General features: G+C 30.4%; 1 protein-coding gene across 1 annotated transcript in view; it reads left to right on the top strand.

Annotated features, from left to right (window-relative positions):
• LOC143237141 (uncharacterized) overlaps positions 1-23827 on the top strand; it is a 41350-nt gene that overhangs the window by 13272 nt on the left and 4251 nt on the right. The window contains exons 2-9 of the mRNA XM_076476064.1: positions 7996-8130; positions 8333-8461; positions 12413-12541; positions 13917-14045; positions 17494-17665; positions 19587-19615; positions 22963-23121; positions 23437-23586. Coding sequence (XP_076332179.1) covers positions 7996-8130; positions 8333-8461; positions 12413-12541; positions 13917-14045; positions 17494-17665; positions 19587-19615; positions 22963-23121; positions 23437-23586 — 1032 coding nt within the window. The remainder of the gene's footprint in view (positions 1-7995; positions 8131-8332; positions 8462-12412; positions 12542-13916; positions 14046-17493; positions 17666-19586; positions 19616-22962; positions 23122-23436; positions 23587-23827) is intronic.

Genomic DNA, 23827 nt, shown 5'->3' with positions numbered 1-23827 from the left:
TAGTGTATTGTAATAGTAGTAAGTAACTTGTAGGGACAGAAATATAGTGTATTGTAATACTAGTAAGTAACTTGTAGGGACAGAAATATAGTGTATTGTAATACTAGTAAGTAACTTGTAGGGACAGAAATATAGTGTATTGTAATACTAGTAAGTAACTTGTAGGGACAGAAATATAGTGTATTGTAATACTAGTAAGTAACTTGTAGGGACAGAAATATAGTGTATTGTAATACTAGTAAGTAACTTGTAGGGACAGAAATATAGTGTATTGTAATACTAGTAAGTAACTTGTAGGGACAGAAATATAGTGTATTGTAATACTAGTAAGTAACTTGTAGGGACAGAAATATAGTGTATTGTAATACTAGTAAGTAACTTGTAGGGACAGAAATATAGTGTATTGTAATACTAGTAAGTAACTTGTAGGGACAGAAATATAGTGTATTGTAATACTAGTAAGTAACTTGTAGGGACAGAAATATAGTGTATTGTAATACTAGTAAGTAACTTGTAGGGACAGAAATATAGTGTATTGTAATACTAGTAAGTAACTTGTAGGGACAGAAATATAGTGTATTGTAATACTAGTAAGTAACTTGTAGGGACAGAAATATAGTGTATTGTAATACTAGTAAGTAACTTGTAGGGACAGAAATATAGTGTATTGTAATACTAGTAAGTAACTTGTAGGGACAGAAATATAGTGTATTGTAATACTAGTAAGTAACTTGTAGGGACAGAAATATAGTGTATTGTAATACTAGTAAGTAACTTGTAGGGACAGAAATATAGTGTATTGTAATACTAGTAAGTAACTTGTAGGGACAGAAATATAGTGTATTGTAATACTAGTAAGTAACTTGTAGGGACAGAAATATAGTGTATTGTAATACTAGTAAGTAACTTGTAGGGACAGAAATATAGTGTATTGTAATACTAGTAAGTAACTTGTAGGGACAGAAATATAGTGTATTGTAATACTAGTAAGTAACTTGTAGGGACAGAAATATAGTGTATTGTAATACTAGTAAGTAACTTGTAGGGACAGAAATATAGTGTATTGTAATACTAGTAAGTAACTTGTAGGGACAGAAATATAGTGTATTGTAATACTAGTAAGTAACTTGTAGGGACAGAAATATAGTGTATTGTAATACTAGTAAGTAACTTGTAGGGACAGAAATATAGTGTATTGTAATACTAGTAAGTAACTTGTAGGGACAGAAATATAGTGTATTGTAATACTAGTAAGTAACTTGTAGGGACAGAAATATAGTGTATTGTAATACTAGTAAGTAACTTGTAGGGACAGAAATATAGTGTATTGTAATACTAGTAAGTAACTTGTAGGGACAGAAATATAGTGTATTGTAATAGTAGTAAGTAACTTGTAGGGACAGAAATATAGTGTATTGTAATACTAGTAAGTAACTTGTAGGGACAGAAATATAGTGTATTGTAATACTAGTAAGTAACTTGTAGGGACAGAAATATAGTGTATTGTACTACTAGTAAGTAACTTGTAGGGACAGAAATATAGTGTATTGTAATACTAGTAAGTAACTTGTAGGGACAGAAATATAGTGTATTGTAATACTAGTAAGTAACTTGTAGGGACAGAAATATAGTGTATTGTAATACTAGTGAGTAACTTGTAGGGACAGAAATATAGTGTATTGTAATACTAGTAAGTAACTTGTAGGGACAGAAATATAGTGTATTGTAATACTAGTAAGTAACTTGTAGGGACAGAAATATAGTGTATTGTAATACTAGTAAGTAACTTGTAGGGACAGAAATATAGTGTATTGTAATACTAGTAAGTAACTTGTAGGGACAGAAATATAGTGTATTGTAATACTAGTAAGTAACTTGTAGGGACAGAAATATAGTGTATTAATAATACTAGTAAGTAACTTGTAGGGACAGAAATATAGTGTATTGTAATACTAGTAAGTAACTTGTAGGGACAGAAATATAGTGTATTGTAATACTAGTAAGTAACTTGTAGGGACAGAAATATAGTGTATTGTAATACTAGTAAGTAACTTGTAGGGACAGAAATATAGTGTATTGTAATACTAGTAAGTAACTTGTAGGGACAGAAATATAGTGTATTGTAATACTAGTAAGTAACTTGTAGGGACAGAAATATAGTGTATTGTAATACTAGTAAGTAACTTGTAGGGACAGAAATATAGTGTATTGTAATACTAGTAAGTAACTTGTAGGGACAGAAATATAGTGTATTGTAATACTAGTAAGTAACTTGTAGGGACAGAAATATAGTGTATTGTAATACTAGTAAGTAACTTGTAGGGACAGAAATATAGTGTATTGTAATACTAGTAAGTAACTTGTAGGGACAGAAATATAGTGTATTGTAATACTAGTAAGTAACTTGTAGGGACAGAAATATAGTGTATTGTAATACTAGTAAGTAACTTGTAGGGACAGAAATATAGTGTATTGTAATACTAGTAAGTAACTTGTAGGGACAGAAATATAGTGTATTGTAATACTAGTAAGTAACTTGTAGGGACAGAAATATAGTGTATTGTAATACTAGTAAGTAACTTGTAGGGACAGAAATATAGTGTATTGTAATACTAGTAAGTAACTTGTAGGGACAGAAATATAGTGTATTGTAATACTAGTAAGTAACTTGTAGGGACAGAAATATAGTGTATTGTAATACTAGTAAGTAACTTGTAGGGACAGAAATATAGTGTATTGTAATACTAGTAAGTAACTTGTAGGGACAGAAATATAGTGTATTGTAATACTAGTAAGTAACTTGTAGGGACAGAAATATAGTGTATTGTAATACTAGTAAGTAACTTGTAGGGACAGAAATATAGTGTATTGTAATACTAGTAAGTAACTTGTAGGGACAGAAATATAGTGTATTGTAATACTAGTAAGTAACTTGTAGGGACAGAAATATAGTGTATTGTAATACTAGTAAGTAACTTGTAGGGACAGAAATATAGTGTATTGTAATACTAGTAAGTAACTTGTAGGGACAGAAATATAGTGTATTGTAATACTAGTAAGTAACTTGTAGGGACAGAAATATAGTGTATTGTAATACTAGTAAGTAACTTGTAGGGACAGAAATATAGTGTATTGTAATACTAGTAAGTAACTTGTAGGGACAGAAATATAGTGTATTGCACTAGTAGTGAGTAACTTGTAGGGACAGAAATATAGTGTATTGTAATACTAGTAAGTAACTTGTAGGGACAGAAATATAGTGTATTGTAATACTAGTAAGTAACTTGTAGGGACAGAAATATAGTGTATTGTAATACTAGTAAGTAACTTGTAGGGACAGAAATATAGTGTATTGTAATACTAGTAAGTAACTTGTAGGGACAGAAATATAGTGTATTGTAATACTAGTAAGTAACTTGTAGGGACAGAAATATAGTGTATTGTAATACTAGTAAGTAACTTGTAGGGACAGAAATATAGTGTATTGTAATACTAGTAAGTAACTTGTAGGGACAGAAATATAGTGTATTGTAATACTAGTAAGTAACTTGTAGGGACAGAAATATAGTGTATTGTAATACTAGTAAGTAACTTGTAGGGACAGAAATATAGTGTATTGTAATACTAGTAAGTAACTTGTAGGGACAGAAATATAGTGTATTGTAATACTAGTAAGTAACTTGTAGGGACAGAAATATAGTGTATTGTAATACTAGTAAGTAACTTGTAGGGACAGAAATATAGTGTATTGTAATACTAGTAAGTAACTTGTAGGGACAGAAATATAGTGTATTGTAATACTAGTAAGTAACTTGTAGGGACAGAAATATAGTGTATTGTAATACTAGTAAGTAACTTGTAGGGACAGAAATATAGTGTATTGTAATACTAGTAAGTAACTTGTAGGGACAGAAATATAGTGTATTGTAATACTAGTAAGTAACTTGTAGGGACAGAAATATAGTGTATTGTAACTACTAGTAAGTAACTTGTAGGGACAGAAATATAGTGTATTGTAATACTAGTAAGTAACTTGTAGGGACAGAAATATAGTGTATTGTAATACTAGTAAGTAACTTGTAGGGACAGAAATATAGTGTATTGTAAGAAATATAATGTATTACAGTAGTAAGTAACTTGTAGGGACAGAAATATAGTGTATTGTAATAGTAGTAAGTAACTTGTAGGGACAGAAATATAGTGTATTGTAATACTAGTAAGTAACTTGTAGGGACAGAAATATAGTGTATTGTAATACTAGTAAGTAACTTGTAGGGACAGAAATATAGTGTATTGTAATAGTAGTAAGTAACTTGTAGGGACAGAAATATAGTGTATTGTAATACTAGTAAGTAACTTGTAGGGACAGAAATATAGTGTATTGTAATAGTAGTAAGTAACTTGTAGGGACAGAAATATAGTGTATTGTAATACTAGTAAGTAACTTGTAGGGACAGAAATATAGTGTATTGTAATACTAGTAAGTAACTTGTAGGGACAGAAATATAGTGTATTGCACTAGTAGTGAGTAACTTGTAGGGACAGAAATATAGTGTATTGCACTAGTAGTGAGTAACTTGTAGGGACAGAAATATAGTGTATTGTAATACTAGTAAGTAACTTGTAGGGACAGAAATATAGTGTATTGTAATAGTAGTAAGTAACTTGTAGGGACAGAAATATAGTGTATTGTAATAGTAGTAAGTAACTTGTAGGGACAGAAATATAGTGTATTGCACTAGTAGTGTAGTACAGAAATAACTTGTAGTAACCCTAGGGACAGAAATAAGTGTATTGCGGGACAGAAATATAGTGTATTGTAATACTAGTAAGTAACTTGTAGGGACAGAAATATAGTGTATTGTAATACTAGTAAGTAACTTGTAGGGACAGAAATATAGTGTATTGTAATACTAGTAAGTAACTTGTAGGGACAGAAATATAGTGTATTGTAATACTAGTAAGTAACTTGTAGGGACAGAAATATAGTGTATTGTAATACTAGTAAGTAACTTGTAGGGACAGAAATATAGTGTATTGTAACTTACTAGTAAGTAACTTGTAGGGACAGAAATATAGTGTATTGTAATACTAGTAAGTAACTTGTAGGGACAGAAATATAGTGTATTGTAATACCAGTAAGTAACTTGTAGGGACAGAAATATAGTGTATTGTAATACTAGTAAGTAACTTGTAGGGACAGAAATATAGTGTATTGTAATACTAGTAAGTAACTTGTAGGGACAGAAATATAGTGTATTGTAATACTAGTAAAGTAACTTGTAGGGACAGAAATATAGTGTATTGTAATACTAGTAAGTAACTTGTAGGGACAGAAATATAGTGTATTGTAATACTAGTAAGTAACTTGTAGGGACAGAAATATAGTGTATTGTAATACTAGTAAGTAACTTGTAGGGACAGAAATATAGTGTATTGTAATACTAGTAAGTAACTTGTAGGGACAGAAATATAGTGTATTGTAATACTAGTAAGTAACTTGTAGGGACAGAAATATAGTGTATTGTAATACTAGTAAGTAACTTGTAGGGACAGAAATATAGTGTATTGTAATACTAGTAAGTAACTTGTAGGGACAGAAATATAGTGTATTGTAATACTAGTAAGTAACTTGTAGGGACAGAAATATAGTGTATTGTAATACTAGTAAGTAACTTGTAGGGACAGAAATATAGTGTATTGTAATACTAGTAAGTAACTTGTAGGGACAGAAATATAGTGTATTGTAATAGTAGTAAGTAACTTGTAGGGACAGAAATATAGTGTATTGTAATACTAGTAAGTAACTTGTAGGGACAGAAATATAGTGTATTGTAATACTAGTAAGTAACTTGTAGGGACAGAAATATAGTGTATTGTAATACTAGTAAGTAACTTGTAGGGACAGAAATATAGTGTATTGTAATAGTAGTAAGTAACTTGTAGGGACAGAAATATAGTGTATTGTAATAGTAGTAAGTAACTTGTAGGGACAGAAATATAGTGTATTGTAATACTAGTAAGTAACTTGTAGGGACAGAAATCTAGTGTATTGTAATACTAGTAAGTAACTTGTAGGGACAGAAATCTAGTGTATTGTAATACTAGTAAGTAACTTGTAGGGACAGAAATATAGTGTATTGTAATACTAGTAAGTAACTTGTAGGGACAGAAATATAGTGTATTGTAATACTAGTAAGTAACTTGTAGGGACAGAAATATAGTGTATTGTAATACTAGTAAGTAACTTGTAGGGACAGAAATATAGTGTATTGTAATACTAGTAAGTAACTTGTAGGGACAGAAATATAGTGTATTGTAATACTAGTAAGTAACTTGTAGGGACAGAAATCTAGTGTATTGTAATACTAGTAAGTAACCTGTCGGGACAGAAATATAGTGTATTGTAATAGTAGTAAGTAACTTGTAGGGACAGAAATATAGTGTATTGTAATACTAGTAAGTAACTTGTAGGGACAGAAATATAGTGTATTGTAATACTAGTAAGTAACTTGTAGGGACAGAAATATAGTGTATTGTAATACTAGTAAGTAACTAGTCGGGACAGAAATCTAGTGTATTGTAATACTAGTAAGTAACTAGTCGGGACAGAAATCTAGTGTATTTTAATACTAGTAAGTAACTTGTAGGGACAGAAACCTAGTGTATTAAACAGCTAACTCTAACTAGACGGGTCTCACTTTAAGGTTGTAACTCACTTGTGAACCGCAAAATATTTTTTTTCTTTTTGTAAAGTTGATTAATGGTTGGTTGCTCAAACTCTCAGTGTAACATTTAAAATATAAGTTTTAGTTGTCCTAAAGAATGTTTTTTTTCAAGAATAATTGATATTTTATATTCCTCAGAGAACCTGTTCTTATAAACAGTTTCCCCTACTTCCTTACCAGAATAAAATCTTGGTTTAAATTTACTTTTTCAAAGTATGAAGGATAAGAACACAAGTTCACCATATGTAAGGTTTCGTATCACAGTTTCACTTTTGTTGTATTAGTTTTTTACATGCAAGTCACTATCTGTAATGTACCAGTTAAAATACACTTCAAGTATTTTGCACAGTAACTAGATGGTTACCTGAATGACTAGTGTAAACCTGGACATATGATACCATGTAATAAGATGGTTATGTAAATGACTATAAACCTGGACAAGTCGGTGGTCTAAATGACTACTGTAAATGTGGACATGTGATACTGTGTGACAACATGGTTGAGTGTTGGCTACCCTACTAGCTAAGCATTAGTACCTTTAATAAATTTCTAGACTCTGTATTATAAAACAATTATTCTGTTTTCATATAGTGTCTGTGTGTGAACTTTGGTAACTTTTGAATGTTTTTTTTGATAAGTTGCATCTTTTCTGTCAAGTGTCTTTACATTTTCAGTTTATTTATTATCAAGTTAACAGACAGAGGTCTATCCAGGTTTTACACAGTTGTAATCAGTTATTAAGTCAGCATATGGTTACAAGACATTATTGTACTGTTGTAATAAGTTATTAAGTCAACATACAGTTATAAAACATTTTTAAACTGTTATAATAAGTTATTAAGTCAACATACAGTTATAAAACATTTTTAAACTGTTGTAAAAGTTATTAAGTCAACATACAGTTGTAATACATTTTTACACAGTTTCAATACAGTGACAACAACGTCTATTCAGTGAAGAGAGAACAATAATATATAGATTACCATTATTACTGAATCTCAAGTTGTCTTTGAATCTCGAGTTAGGGTCTTTCAAATGTTATTGAATATGTTGATTACATGGTTCTCGTTGTGGAAATTCATAGTTATATTGTAGTTTCCAGAATGTTTCTAATTACCATTTTTAAAACTACAACATTTTAGTATTATTATTGTCTGTTACTGTCCTCTGAGGTTGTCATTGTTACATTTCTTTTATTTACATTTTCTGTGTGTGTGTTTATACATCTTTGCACACACTGTCTGATGGTATGTTTTACTTTTCACAGAATGTCCCTCTGGTTTTTTTGGTTACAAGTGTTCAGAAAAATGTCCTTCTTGCATACATGCCTGGAAAGGCTGTGACCACATTACTGGACATTGTCTCTGTCTTCCTGGATATACTGGATCAACTTGCTCTCAAGGTGAAGAATATTGAATTTCACTAAACCTAGAGATAATGGATTACAGTATATGTAATTAATGTTCAAGATGGATCAGCAAATTGAGTTTTATTTTCTTATTAGCACTGCATGATGGAATTAATATACTAATAATCCATTACTTTTAAATGAAATGTGTAGTGGATTTTTGAGAAAACATGTATGCATTATTTTTATTACTTAGCTTGTCCTTCTGGCTTTTGGGGATTGGACTGTCTTCATATATGTAATTGTAAGAATGGTGGCGAGTGTGACCCAATTACAGGAAGATGTTTCTGTTTACCAGGGTGGACAGGAAATGATTGTTCTGCTCGTAAGTTTTAGTAAGATACGTTTACTATAACAGACAATACAGTTAGCAGTATTTTGTACTTTTAAATGTGTTTTGTCTGTCTTTTAGAGTTAATGAAACATTTTCTAATCAGGTGGAAGTTTACATAACAGTGTGTGTGTAACATATTTTATTTATTACAACATTCTAACTGGACTGGAGGTTTTATAAAATTTACCACTTTTTATGTCATTTATAGTTGAATCCTGTTTGTTCAATCGGGTCAAAGTGTACATGTCGTAGAGTTACGTTCAGAATTTAAATTACAAACCTAACATAAATATGTCAGTAAACTTTGCAAGTTAATGTTAATATTGCCTGAGTTTTAAATTCTCAGTTTCAAGGGAAAATTTTAATATAAATAACTAATTTTTGTTCTTCTATGTCACATAAAACATCTGGTTTGTGTTTCTCTTTTTCCTAATTTTACAACATCAAAAGTAAACATCTGATACTTGAATTCAATAAGAAGCTCGAACTGCTTTTAACAATAAGAGAGACTAGAAAGGTTAAACTTTCTATATCTCTGATCTGTTGGGATGTTAGTAAATTTGTGAAACTTGCTAGACTTATCTGATGGTCACGTAATAACATGAGTAATTATACTTTAAAGGAATCTTGGGACAAGTTTTTTTGTTTGTGGCAGTTAAAGGTGATAGTTTAACTAAAGTTGTTACTTCTGGCAATAAAGAAATTTTTTAAAGACAATCATAGCTTAGTTTGTATTTGGTTGAATTTACCTGTTGCTAAGCCCAAAGCTACACGATAGACTAACTGTGAGTATCATAGGCTGGTTTTTACCATTATAAACCTTCAGACTCAGTTGAGCCATTAGTGAACTAGGTAAAGATGTTAGTAGTTTTGAGATATTTTAATCTAATGTTGTATGTATATTTTTTTTATTCTAAAATACATATTTACTAGTAAATAATTTTTATTTTTGACAATTAACATGGTGATAAAAAGTAGGGTTACATGAAATGTTTATGCAAAAACGGCTCGTTTGGGTTGAGAAAATATTTTACGTAGAAGAGCAAACAACGTTTTGACCTTCTTCGGTCATCGTCAGGTTCACAAAGAAAGAAAGAGGTAGCTGGCCGGAAGCTGACCACATGTTTGGAAGGGGTTGTGTAACTGAGTGTCGGAATGTAGAGAGCGTTGTTAGATATTGTATACGGCATCCCCAAACCTCATAAACCAGATTGTCCATTACGACCAATAATGTCCACACATGCATAGTTTAATTACATTCTTGGTAAATACATAGCATGGGCATTCTCCAAATATGTAACATCAGCCAGCTCATTCATCAAAGACTCTTTTAATTTCAAGTTTAATCTAAATCAACATAATCATAAAGCCTTAATGGTCAGTTTCGATGTTATATCCCTCTTTACAGAAGTTCCAACCACTGAAGCCTGCAAGATAGCCTTAGAACTCTATATCCAAGACCCTAACCCAACTATAGACATTCCCAGTAACCAATCAGCAACCCTCATAGAATTCACCATGATAAAGACAAACTTCATGTTCAACAACCACAACTATATACAAACAAATGGCCTAAGCATGGGCAACCCAGTATCACCAGTTCTAGCCAATATATTTATGACACAAGTTGAAACACAAGCAGTTAACACAGCATTACCTCCACCACTATACTGGTGCAGATATGTAGATGACACGGTTGCGGGATACAGATCTACAGAACACACATTTAATTTTTTCAATCACATTAACTCTATACATCCCAACATTAACTTCACATGTGAACAGGAAGAAAGCACAATTAAATATTATTTTTTAACCTCAAAATTACAAGAACTGATACACAATTTCAAACAGAAATCCACCAAAAAATCACCCATACTGGACTATACATTCCTTGGGACTCAGCACATGAAACAAAACAAAAACTCAACATACTAAGAAACCAAATAAACACAGCCATAAAACTATGCTCACCAGATAAGATTAACGATGAATTAGACAAAATAAAACAATACTTCATCAACATCAATAAGTTTCCTCCACAAACCGTAGAAAACATTATATGCACACACCTAGACAGAAAGCAAAATCAACCAACTAAAGTAAATATATCTCACAAATCAAAAAATCACGAAACCATATACCGCTGCATACCATATATTCCTGACATCAGCAGACAAATAACCAACATTTGGCAAACACTAGTAACAAAATATGACATTCCAGTTAATACCAAATTTATTCAAAAACCAGGCACAAAATTGAGGTCTATACTATGTAAAAACTACACTGACAAACACCACACCAACATTATTTATAAAATACAATGTGATAACTGCCACGACTTCTATATTGGAGAAACAAGTAGAAAAATGGAAACCAGATTGAAAGAACACAAAGTCACGTTCACATGTTTTTGAACACTGCAAGTCAAATAAACACAACATAACCATAGAAAACACCCAAATACTAAATAAATAAACAAACATAAAGAAACACAAAATTAAAGAAGCCTTACTTATACAATAACTTAAACCCAAAATAAACCAATATAAAGGAATGCCTTTATACCTATATTAATATAATAAAATAAATTAAATTATATATTCAAACATCTAACACCACCCTCTACATTCTGACACTCAGTTACCCCTTTCATACATGTGGTCAGCTTCCGGTCAGTTACCTCTTTCTTTGTGAACCTGACGATAACCAAAGGTCGAAACATTGTTCGCTTTTCTACGTAAAATATTTTCTCAACCCAAACGAGCCGTTTTTGCATATATATTTCTCTACAAGTGGGTTTTCTCCACATCACTGAGGGTTACATGAAGTCCAAGTGAAAATGGACCTTAAATAAATGGTAAATTTCTTGTTTACTATTATTAATTTTTATTTATTGTTGTATTTTTAAACAAAGAGATAAATACAGTGTAAGAGAAAAAAAACTTAACTTAGTTAACTCAAATAAACTTAAGAGCATAAGAACTTGAGCTTGTATGTCATGCTTAGTTTTTGTATGTTCTGTGTGAGGAGCTGGAATAGATATGGACTTTCAATGTGATTTATTCCTTTTCATGAAGTAATAAACAGCTTCCCTGGAACATAGTCTGACAGTGAAACAGAACAAAAACAAAGCAGGAAGGTTACAAGTTGAAGTTATGAAGATAATGAACATAATTTTTGGCAATGAACGAGTCATTTAAAGAATATAAAAAACATTATTCACTTTATATTTTTCATTTCACTTAACAGATAAAATTTAAATTCTTAACAAAAAATCAACATTATAATTTAAAAAATTTTAGAGGCTATTCAAATGAAATATAAAAATCAACTTTCACTTAGATTGACTTGGTAAAGACTTTGTAAATTCATGGATGAATATTTTGTAAATAAATCTGGTATTTATAATGTTTACTTAAAACTTGTAAAATTGTGTAAAAATACATCTAGGAGCTTCAGAGGTAGTGTGTATAGTTTCACTTTGTACAAACAGTTAGTAACACTTTCTAATTAGACTGAACATTTATAACATTGAGTAATGTTTGTCACTTATAGTTGGCACAACATAATAATACCTTCTGATTAGACTGATAATTTTCAGACAGAATTAACAGATGGTTTATAAGTAAACCGAAATGAAAATTATTTTAAATAAACCTGTTTTTCACCCCATTCACATTTGATTCTAAATGCTAAAGCCTGATGAAGATTCCTGAAGTGAGTAGAATGCTAGTTTGAATAAAATAATTTGGATTGTTTATATGAATATGGTGATAATTTGTATAAGAATGTTTGTTCTAATATTGTACTATTAACATTACAGTGTGGTTTCTTTTTGCAACTGTAAACAGTATGTTAATTGAAATAAATGCATCATATTCATTTCCTGTGGTGTGCTTGTTGTTATATGAATATTGAACACTCAACTCTTATTAGCTTGTCCCAGTGGAACATTTGGTGTCGGCTGCAGTCAGAAGTGCGTCTGTCTCAATGAAGGGCACTGTCGTAGTAACGATGGAGTTTGTCGCTGTGCTCCTGGCTGGATGGGAATACGATGCTCAGAAAGTAAGTCCGTCATAATTAAAACATGTATAAACATTTAGAACACAAAGAAAGAAAAAAGAAAGATTTTTCTGTGTAAAACCTTTTTAACCTTTCCAGTTGGGACATATATTTTCCAATGCCCCAACCCTCTCTTTAACTTTGACGACACATATATTTTCCAATGCCTCAACCCTCTCTGACTTCAACTTCGACGACACATATATTTTCCAATGCCTCAACCCTCTCTCAACTTGCTTTAACTTCTGACTTTAACACACACATATATTTTCCAATGCCTCAACCCTCTCGGGCTTCAACCCCAACCCTCTCGACTTCAACTTCGATACATATATTTTCCAATGCCTCAACCCTCTCGGCTGACTTCAACTTTTTTCCAATGCCTCAACCATCTCTGACACATATAATTTCCAATGCTCCAACCCTCTTTGACTTCAACCCTCTCTGACTTCAACTTTGACGATATATTTTCCAATATATTTTGACTTCAATGCCTCAACTCCCCTCTTTGACTTCAACTTCGACGACACATATATTTTCCAATGCCTCAACCCTCTCTGACTTCAACTCCGATGAGACATATATTTTCCAATGCCTCAACCCTCTCGGGCTTAAACTTCGACGACACATATATTTTCCAATGCCTCAACCCTCTCAGACTTCAACTTGGACGAATATTTCTCATTTACGTTCAGAATTACAACTCATGATGTATGGTAGTAAAATAAGTTGGAAAGTATTACATCCCATCTAATGTTGATATGTGGTTTCCATGAGTGACTTCTGCTCTGCCATTCAGTAACCAACAATGTGCCTAAGTGGAATGTAAGACAACCCCGTGCCGACTGTGCTTACATCGAAAGTCACTACATAAATATGCTTGATATGCCTGATTCAGATAGCTAAGAAGACAGTGAAAGTGAGTTAAGTGGTGTTCAAAAGGACGTAGATATAATGAGACAAGAAGATGCTAGCTATCCATTTAGTGATGACAGTCAAGATGGTAAAGCTGGAACCAGTAGAAGACAAACAGTGTGAACAGATGGAAATGTACATGATAGTTGCAGTGAATGAATTAAGGTTCCATATTTAATTATGTAGCATGAACACAAGTTCCCGATGTCAGTAGATCTCACTTTTAAATATAATGTAAGTGTAATCCATTTTAATAATAATAATAATAAGTGTTGACCAACCCTCAGGAATATAGGATATTAAACTTGGAGATCTATTGAGAGAGAAATATTGTTTCTGATTTTGGTTTATTCAACTAATCTTACTGTTTATCATACAGTTGTGAAACTGAGTTGCATCAAGGTCAATATGAAACTTGCCAGTTATGTTCAGTATCATATTTTCTGTTTAATCCTTGTTTCAGTGTGTCCAGATGGGTTTTATGGAGATCACTGTTTGAAAAGGTGCAACTGCTCTGGTCAGAACTTTGTCTGTAGCCCAACCAATGGCTGTGTTTGCAAGTATGGATACAGAGGAGAAAAGTGTGACAGTCGTAAGTTGTGTGTGTGAAACTGATTTTAAATGTATGAATTAGTTAACATCAACTTCAAACCAGTTTTTCTCACTGATCCACGATAATATTAGAAAACATTATTAGAGTGATCTATTATTTTGGTAACAAGTGGAATTCAAAAATATTTGATGTTTATCTGACTGGTATGTTGGTTTGATTCCTGTTTGTTTCCCCAATCATCTTATCTGATGATATTAACTATAGTAAGTAGTATCCTGTCTAGTGGTTTATATAGAATAAATCATATCAACTATAGTTAGTAGTATCCTGTCTAGTGGTTTATATAGAATAAATCATATCAACTATAGTTAGTAGTATCATGTCTAGTGGTTTATATAGAGTAACTCATATCAACTATAGTAAGTAGTATCCTGTCTAGTGGTTTATATAGAATAAATCATATCAACTATAGTAAGTAGTATCCTGTCTAGTGGTTTATATAGAGTAAATCATATCAACTATAGTTAGTAGTATCCTGTCTAGTGGTTTATATAGAATAAATCATATCAACTATAGTTAGTAGTATCCTGTCTAGTGGTTTATATAGAGTAAATCATATCAACTATAGTTAGTAGTATCCTGTCTAGTGGTTTATATAGAGTAAATTATATCAACTATAGTTAGTAGTATCCTGTCTAGTGGTTTATATAGAATAAATCATATCAACTATAGTAAGTAGTATCCTGTCTAGTGGTTTATATAGAGTAAATCATATCAACTATAGTTAGTAGTATCCTGTCTAGTGGTTTATATAGAGTAAATTATATCAACTATAGTTAGTAGTATCCTGTCTAGTGGTTTATATAGAGTAAATCATATCAACTATAGTTAGTAGTATCCTGTCTAGTGGTTTATATAGAGTAAATCATATCAACTATAGTTAGTAGTATCCTGTCTAATGGTTTATATAGAGTAAATTATATCAACTATAGTAAGTAGTATCCTGTCTAGTAGTTTATATAGAGTAAATCATATCAACTATAGTTAGTAGTATCTTGTCTATTGGTTTATATAGAGTAAATCATATCAACTATAGTTAGTAGTATCCTGTCTAGTGGTTTATATAGAGTAAATCATATCAATTATAGTTAGTAGTATCCTGTCTAGTGGTTTATATAGAGTAAATCATATCAACTATAGTTAGTAGTATCCTGTCTAGTGGTTTATATAGAGTAAATCATATCAACTATAGTTAGTAGTATCCTGTCTAGTGGTTTATATAGAGTAAATCATATCAACTATAGTTAGTAGTACACTGTCTAGTGGTTTATATAGAGTAAATCATATCAACTATAGTTAGTAGTATCCTGTCTAGTGGTTTATATAGAGTAAATTATATCAACTATAGTAAGTAGTATCCTGTCTAGTAGTTTATATAGAGTAAATCATATCAACTATAGTAAGTAGTATCCTGTCTAGTGGTTTATATAGAGTAAATCATATCAAATATAGTTAGTAGTATCCTGTCTAGTGGTTTATATAGAGTAAATCATATCAACTATAGTTAGTAGTATCCTGTCTAGTGGTTGATATAGAGTAAATCATAACAAATATAGTTAGTAGTATCCTGTCTAGTGGTTTATATAGAGTAAATCATAACAAATATAGTTAGTAGTATCCTGTCTAGTGGTTTATATAGAGTAAATCATATCAACTATAGTAAGTAGTATCCTGTCTAGTGGTTTATATAGAGTAAATCATATCAACTATAGTTAGTAGTATCCTGTCTAGTGGTTTATATAGAGTAAATCATATCAAATATAGTTAGTAGTATCCTGTCTAGTGGTTTATATAGAGTAAATCATATCAACTATAGTAAGTAGTATCCTGTCTAGTAGTTTATATAGAGTAAATCATATCAACTATAGTAAGTAGTATCCTGTCTAGTGGTTTATATAGAGTAAATCATATCAAATATAGTTAGTAGTATCCTGTCTAGTGGTTTATATAGAGTAAATCATATCAACTATAGTAAGTAGTATCCTGTCTAGTGGTTTATATAGAGTAAATCATATCAACTATAGTAAGTAGTATCATGTCTAGTGGTTTATATAGAGTAAATCATATCAACTATAGTTAGTAGTATCCTGTCTAGTGGTTTATATAGAGTAAATCATATCAAATATAGTTAGTAGTATCCTGTCTAGTGGTTTATATAGAGTAAATCATATCAACTATAGTAAGTAGTATCCTGTCTAGTGGTTTATATAGAGTAAATCTTATCAACTATAGTAAGTAGTATCCGGTCTAGTGGTTTATATAGAGTAAATCATATCAAATATAGTAAGTAGTATCCTGTCTAGTGGTTTATATAGAGTAAATCATATCAACTATAGTTAGTAGTATCCTGTCTAGTGGTTTATATAGAGTAAATCATATCAAATATAGTTAGTAGTATCCTGTCTAGTGGTTTATATAGAGTAAATCATATCAACTATAGTAAGTAGTATCCTGTCTAGTGGTTTATATAGAGTAAATCATATCAACTATAGTAAGTAGTATCCTGTCTAGTGGTTTATATAGAGTAAATCATATCAAATATAGTAAGTAGTATCCTGTCTAGTGGTTTATATAGAGTAAATCATATCAACTATAGTTAGTAGTATCCTGTCTAGTGGTTTATATAGAGTAAGTCATATCAAATATAGTTAGTAGTATCCTGTCTAGTGGTTTATATAGAGTAAATCATATCAACTATAGTAAGTAGTATCCTGTCTAGTGGTTTATATAGAGTAAATCATATCAACTATAGTAAGTAGTATCATGTCTAGTGGTTTATATAGAGTAAATCATATCAACTATAGTAAGTAGTATCCTGTCTAGTGGTTTATATAGAGTAAATCATATCAACTATAGTAAGTAGTATCATGTCTAGTGGTTCATTTAGAGTAAATCATAACTATAATAAGTAGTATCATAATCAGTGTTTTTTTCTGTATTCTATCTTGTGATATTTAAAGTGTTTCTTGAAGGTGTATATCATGTTTGTTGTATTTGTTTTTAACATATAATCTGAACAAAAAGTATGAGAAAGATTGATCAGTGGAACATAATTAAATAAGATAGTCGTTCGTTTCTCAGTAGTTACAGAATTTCTTACCTATAGTATGAAAAAGATTGATCAGTGGTTCATAATTAAATAAGATAGTCGTTCGTTTCTCAGTAGTTACAGAATTTCTTACCTATAGTATGAAAAAGATTGATCAGTGGTACATAATTAAATAAGATAGTCGTTCGTTTCTCAGTAGTTACAGAATTTCTTACCTATAGTATGAGAAAGTTTGATCAGTGGAACATAATTAAATAAGATAGTCGTTCGTTTCTCAGTAGTTACAGAATTTCTTACCTACAAATTCATCATGAAAACCTGCATTACATTACTTTAAGTAATAACAGACAAGTACAATTTTTCTCTCTCTATTCGTAGGCTACACAGGTAAGATAGTCAGGACTTACGAGGAAGGCAGAACTGAGACTAGCAGCTTGGGACTGGTTATTGGTGTGACATTAGTTGTTGTGCTAGTTGTCATCGTTCTTCTGATCTTTGTATACTATCGTCGTAAGGTCAAGCGACTGAAGTCGGAACTAGCATACGTTACGTAAGTTTTAAGTCACGGATAGGATGTTATGAGAGTAGGATAGATAACCATGTTTGGTTTTTAACAAGAATATATAACCAGAATAAAATTCAATAACTTTCTTACGGAGGTCTACAGATTTCAAAGTACTCTGTGATAATTACAGATGTTAAACTATGATATATAAAACATTAGAATTAGAACGTTAAGAACCAACATATTACTGTAAACATGTACTGTTGGTATATCAGAATGTGATAAGAACACAGTGTAACTATACTTTAAAAAATGTTATTATCTACAACATATCATACTTAGATCCATAATCTTGTTTTTTGTATTGGAAATATTATGTAATAGATAATATCAATTATCATCAGAATATAAAAGTAACAAATCAGAATAACTTGTAAAACACCACAAACTCAGCTCATGTGAATAGATAATAGTAGCTATTGTCAGAATATAAAAGTAACAAATCAGAATAACTTGTAAAACACCACAAACTCAGCTGATGTGAATAGATAATAGTAGCTATTGTCAGAATATAAAAGTAACAAATCAGAATAACTTGTAAAACACCACAAACTCAGCTGATGTGAATAGATAATAGTAGCTATTGTCAGAATATAAAAGTAACAAATCAGAATAACTTGTAAAACACCACAAACTCAGCTGATGTGAATAGATAATAGTAGCTATTGTCAGAATATAAAAGTAACAAATCAGAATAACTTGTAAAACACCACAAACTCAGCTGATGTGAATAGATAATAGTAGCTATTGTCAGAATATAAAAGTAACAAATCAGAATAACTTGTAAAACACCACAAACTCAGCTGATGTGAATAGATAATAGTAGCTATTGTCAGAATATAAAAGTAACAAATCAGAATAACTTGTAAAACACCACAAACTCAGCTGATGTGAATAGATAATAGTAGCTATTGTCAGAATATAAAAGTAACAAATCAGAATAACTTGTAAAACACCACAAACTCAGCTGATGTGAATAGATAATAGTAGCTATTGTCAGAATATAAAAGTAACAAATCAGAATAACTTGTAAAACACCACAAACTCAGCTGATGTGAATAGATAATAGTAGCTATTGTCAGAATATAAAAGTAACAAATCAGAATAACTTGTAAAACACCACAAACTTAGCTGATGTGAATAGATAATAGTAGTTATCATCAGAATATAATAGTAACAAATCAGGGTAACTTGCAAAACACCACAAACTCAGCTGATGTGAATAGATAATAGTAGCTATTGTCAGAATATAATAGTAACAAATCAGGGTAACTTGTAAAACACCACAAACTCAGCTGATGTGAATAGATAATAGTAGCTATTGTCAGAATACAATAATAACAAATCAGGGTAAGTTGTGAAACATCACAAACTAGGTATTTTTTTCATCTACTTATTGTTGAAAAGAATGTTTACAAATGCCACACTATCAGTAATAAATTGTACATTATTTTTCACTGTGTGTATCTAGAATTAACAAAATTACATGAACCCATAACAGAGATTTCAATATGTACTTTGGAAACAGTATTGAAGTGAAAACCAAAATTGTGTGTTTAACAGAATGTATGGTGGTTCTGGTTTGAGAATTCCGTGGCCTTGTAGCAAAACGGAGATGTACACACGTAGCCACCATGATTATAGTTTTTCTTATCACTAAAGTAATGCTATTTAACATCTTTATAAACAAGGAACTTTATAAAGTAATTAAAGTCAAATATATTATTTTAAAACAGTAAGATTTTCAGATGGCTTAACTTGTAAATGAGTCAGAATAGTTTTAAGTGTTTCTGTTTCTGATATTCATTTTACTATGTCTCATTATCGGTTTTAACATGTTCCATTAGTTCACAAGTCATGTTGAAATAGTAATGATTGTTTTGTAAGTTTAATATTTTTTTTCCAGCTATACAGCTGATCCAGGCCAAATGCCTGGTAAGTATTCAAATACTAATAGAAGAATAACATTAAGATATTTCTACCACAAATACACTTTTTTAAATACTGCCTACTTGAATTATGAAACAACAAAAGTTTAACATAATGCTGAGAAATGGCAAAATATTGGAAAATCAATAGAACAAAATATTTTTTACAACAACAACAAGTTAACTATTAGTGGTTTTTCCATAAATCCCCATTACTTTGTTCATTAAAGCTTGTAAAACAATACATCCTGGTACTGAAGGCTGTAACCTTTGAAGACAAAAAATAGATATGAAATACCATATTTTATCACTTCTGGTTTTTGAGTTAGAAGTTTAGAGGACATTTTAACTCATTAAATTTTAAGATTACTGTCTGAAAACTGTTTTCAGAAAGATATCCATTACTACAACGTTTCATGTTGTGTTTCTTCAGAAAATCTGAAAAAGCTTTCAGTAAACATTATATCTCTTGTAGCCAAACAAATCAGATTTTGTAAATATCATTACAAGAAATGTCGATGTTTCAGAATGTTTAATAGTATGAACAGGACATGAAAATACTTCTGTTTTACAGTTTTCTAATTTTGTGTGCCTCACCTCTAAAACCTTCTAAATGAATAGCAAATGTTGTTGTTTTTTCAATAAAACATTATATTTTGTTTTTTTTTTCTTCTCTAACTATACAGACTGGGTCGATTTGACCTTGTAACCACCACAAAAAATATTTTTTTTTTTTAATATTAAAAAATTAATATTAAATATTTAGAGTTAATTCTAAATTTTTACTTTCTCTTTCTAGAATTGACTACAAATTGTAACAGAAAACTACATGTGTTTGTTCTAAATGACTTACAGATAACACCATAACAGAAAACTACGTGTGTTTGTTCTAAATGACTTACAGATAACACCATAACAGAAAACTACGTGTGTTTGTTCTAAATGACTTACAGATAACACCATAACAGAAAACTACGTGTGTTTGTTCTAAATGACTTACAGATAACACCATAACAGAAAACTACATGTGTTTGTTCTAAATGACTTACAGATAACACCATAACAGAAAACTACGTGTGTTTGTTCTAAATGACTTACAGATAACAACATAACAGAAAACTACGTGTGTTTGTTCTAAATGACTTACAGATAACACCATAACAGAAAACTACATGTGTTTGTTCTAAATAACTTAAACATAACACCAGTGTGCTTCCATCTCAACTTGATTTTAATTTTTTATCACCATTTAAATCCAATTATACAAGTTGTAAATCACCGAGCAAACATGTATCTCTAATTAATGTATTGAATACTGTAACGCACACAGGCTATTCATGATCAATACTTAGGGAAAGACATCTCGCCTAACCTGGCCTTATGTAACTTAGTTTGTAATTTTTTAATGTTTGTTACTTTTGTCACAATAAAAAGAAATCGAAATTTGGTACTTGTGTTTTTTTTTTTTTTTTTTGGTGTTGGCTTGAAATTTCAGCCTACCTTTTTGTAATGATGGTTCTGGTACTTGAAAAATGCACATAAGAACACAATGTAATTACATGTGTGAAAGAACATGTGATAATAATAATTCATCTAGCTTTCTAATGAAGGTATAAATATTTTAAACTAATCAATCTGAACTTGGTAACAAACTTCCAATCTGTCGACAAAATAACTACAAATTTGTACTGAGAACAGTATATCGTTATATGCCATTTGGTAAAATAAAACTGTTTTCCTGACAATATAACTACAAATTTGTACTGAGAACAGTATATCGTTATATGCCATTTGGTAAAATAAAACTGTTTTCCTCACAAAATAACTACAAATTTGTTCTGAAAACAGTATATCGTTATATGCCATTTGGTAAAATAAAACTGTTTTCCTGACAATATAACTACAAATTTGTACTGAAAACAGTATATCGTTATATGCCATTCGGTAAAATAAAACTGTTTTCCTCACAAAATAACTACAAATTTGTACTGAGAACAGTATATGTCCATTCGGTATAAAACTGTTTTCCTCACATTTGGTAAAATAAAACTGTTTTCCTGACAATATAACTACAAATTTGTACTGAGAACAGTATATCGTTATATGCCATTTGGTAAAATAAAACTGTTTTCCTGACAATATAACTACAAATTTGTACTGAAAACAGTATATCGTTATATGCCATTCGGTAAAATAAAACTGTTTTCCTCACAAATTAACTACAAATTTGTACTTAGAACAGTATATCGTTATACGCCATGGGGTAAAATAAAACTGTTTTCCTCACAAAATAACTACAAATTTGTACTGAGAACAGTATATCGTTATACGCCATTGGGTAAAATAAAACTGTTTTCCTCACAAATTAACTACAAATTTGTACTTAGAACAGTATATCGTTATACGCCATTGGGTAAAATAAAACTGTTTTCCTCACAAATTAACTACAAATTTGTACTGAAAACAGTATATCGTTATACGCCATTCGGTAAAATAAAACTGTTTTCCTCACAAATTAACTACAAATTTGTACTGAAAACAGTATATCGTTATATGCCATTCGGTAAAATAAAACTGTTTTCCTCACAAATTAACTACAAATTTGTACTTAGAACAGTATATCGTTATATGCCATTCGGTAAAATAAAACTGTTTTCCTCACAAATTAACTACAAATTTGTACTGAAAACAGTATATCGTTATATGCCATTCGGTAAAATAAAACTGTTTTCCTCACAAATTAACTACAAATTTGTACTGAAAACAGTATATCGTTATATGCCATTCGGTAAAATAAAACTGTTTTCCTCACAAATTAACTACAAATTTGTACTTAGAACAGTATATCGTTATACGCCATTCGGTAAAATAAAACTGTTTTCCTGTTACTTATATAGATGAAATAGAAAATGTGAGAACTATTGGGAACTTGTGAAAGAAACGATGTGACAAGTGGTTTTGAATCTGTTTTGTTTTCATTATCAAAAGTGATACAAAACTATTAAAATTAGACTGTGCCTTAGTAATTTATATATATTGTAGTGAGAATTTAAATTAAAACCACAATTCTTGTTTAAGAGAAGATTATGGATTTATTTTAATGTTTAGATAGTGAACCTTGCATAAAATTAAGGTTTGATGTACTAATTTTGGTTCATATGAAGAGAGATAGTAAAGTGACTTAAATGTATTTTAATTTTGATTGCTTTAAAGGTCGTGACGTGTGCTTCGACCTATGAGTAAAACATTTTGACTGATTTAAATGGAAGAACTGTTTTCAAAATGATATAACTTTCACTTTTGGTACTTTATTTTGTGTACAAGTATAATTCCTTGTTATTGTGTACTTGTCAGACCAGCACCATTTTGACAATCCAGTGTATGCATGCAACAGCTCTGGAGGAACAAAGAACAATAAGCTTGTTAAACAAATTAAGAATGATTTGACTACAAAAAGTAACATTGAGAAAGCCAAACTTGAAGACAAAGATGACTTGGTGATGTCTGAGAAAGGTTTGTAGAAACTTAATATACAACAACTTTATTATTCTTATTTTATTTTTGTCAAAGTTTTCATATTTAAAACTGCTAAAAACACCAATAAATATGAATTTCTACCAAAGATTTCGTCAGTTTTACTTTCAGGATAAATTAGTTTTATGTTCTTGCATTTAAAAGAAGTTCTGTCTTGGTAATAGTGAGGTTTTCACACATTTATTTATTCATTCACAAAGTCACCGAAACTTGAATATTTGTTATAAATTTATGAGAATATGTCATTGGAAGTGTTTTCAGTGTGTTTTTTATTTCTTGCTTTAATCTATGAAGGAGCATGTGGTATTTCCTTTGACAATGAACCAGGCAAGACAAAACTAAAAGACTTGGATTATAACCCTAACATCTATCACAGTATTGATGATTTGAAACCTGAAACACTTAAGAATTCTCCTTTCTATGAAGAACTAAAAAAAAACACTTGTAAGTTGGAACTTTTTTATTCCTCAGCAAACCTTCAAACAATAATAACAATAAACAAAATTGTTTACAACAAATCATTGTTTCCTTATTCACAATCAATGGCCAGGTTGTTTTCTGGGAGTCCTACTCAGTTGGGTCCCAGCTAATAATTTTGTAAACTACTATAATATTAAAGATATTTAAACACTAACTGCTATGCAGCACTTTTGTAGCTTATTTAGGAGAAAATAAAATGACATTA

Source organism: Tachypleus tridentatus, chromosome 2 (assembly GCF_004210375.1).
Source record: "Tachypleus tridentatus isolate NWPU-2018 chromosome 2, ASM421037v1, whole genome shotgun sequence".
NCBI lineage: Eukaryota > Metazoa > Arthropoda > Merostomata > Xiphosura > Limulidae > Tachypleus > Tachypleus tridentatus.
The sequence above is the reverse complement of the archived record's forward strand: the minus strand, read 5'-3'. Positions and strand labels throughout refer to the sequence as shown.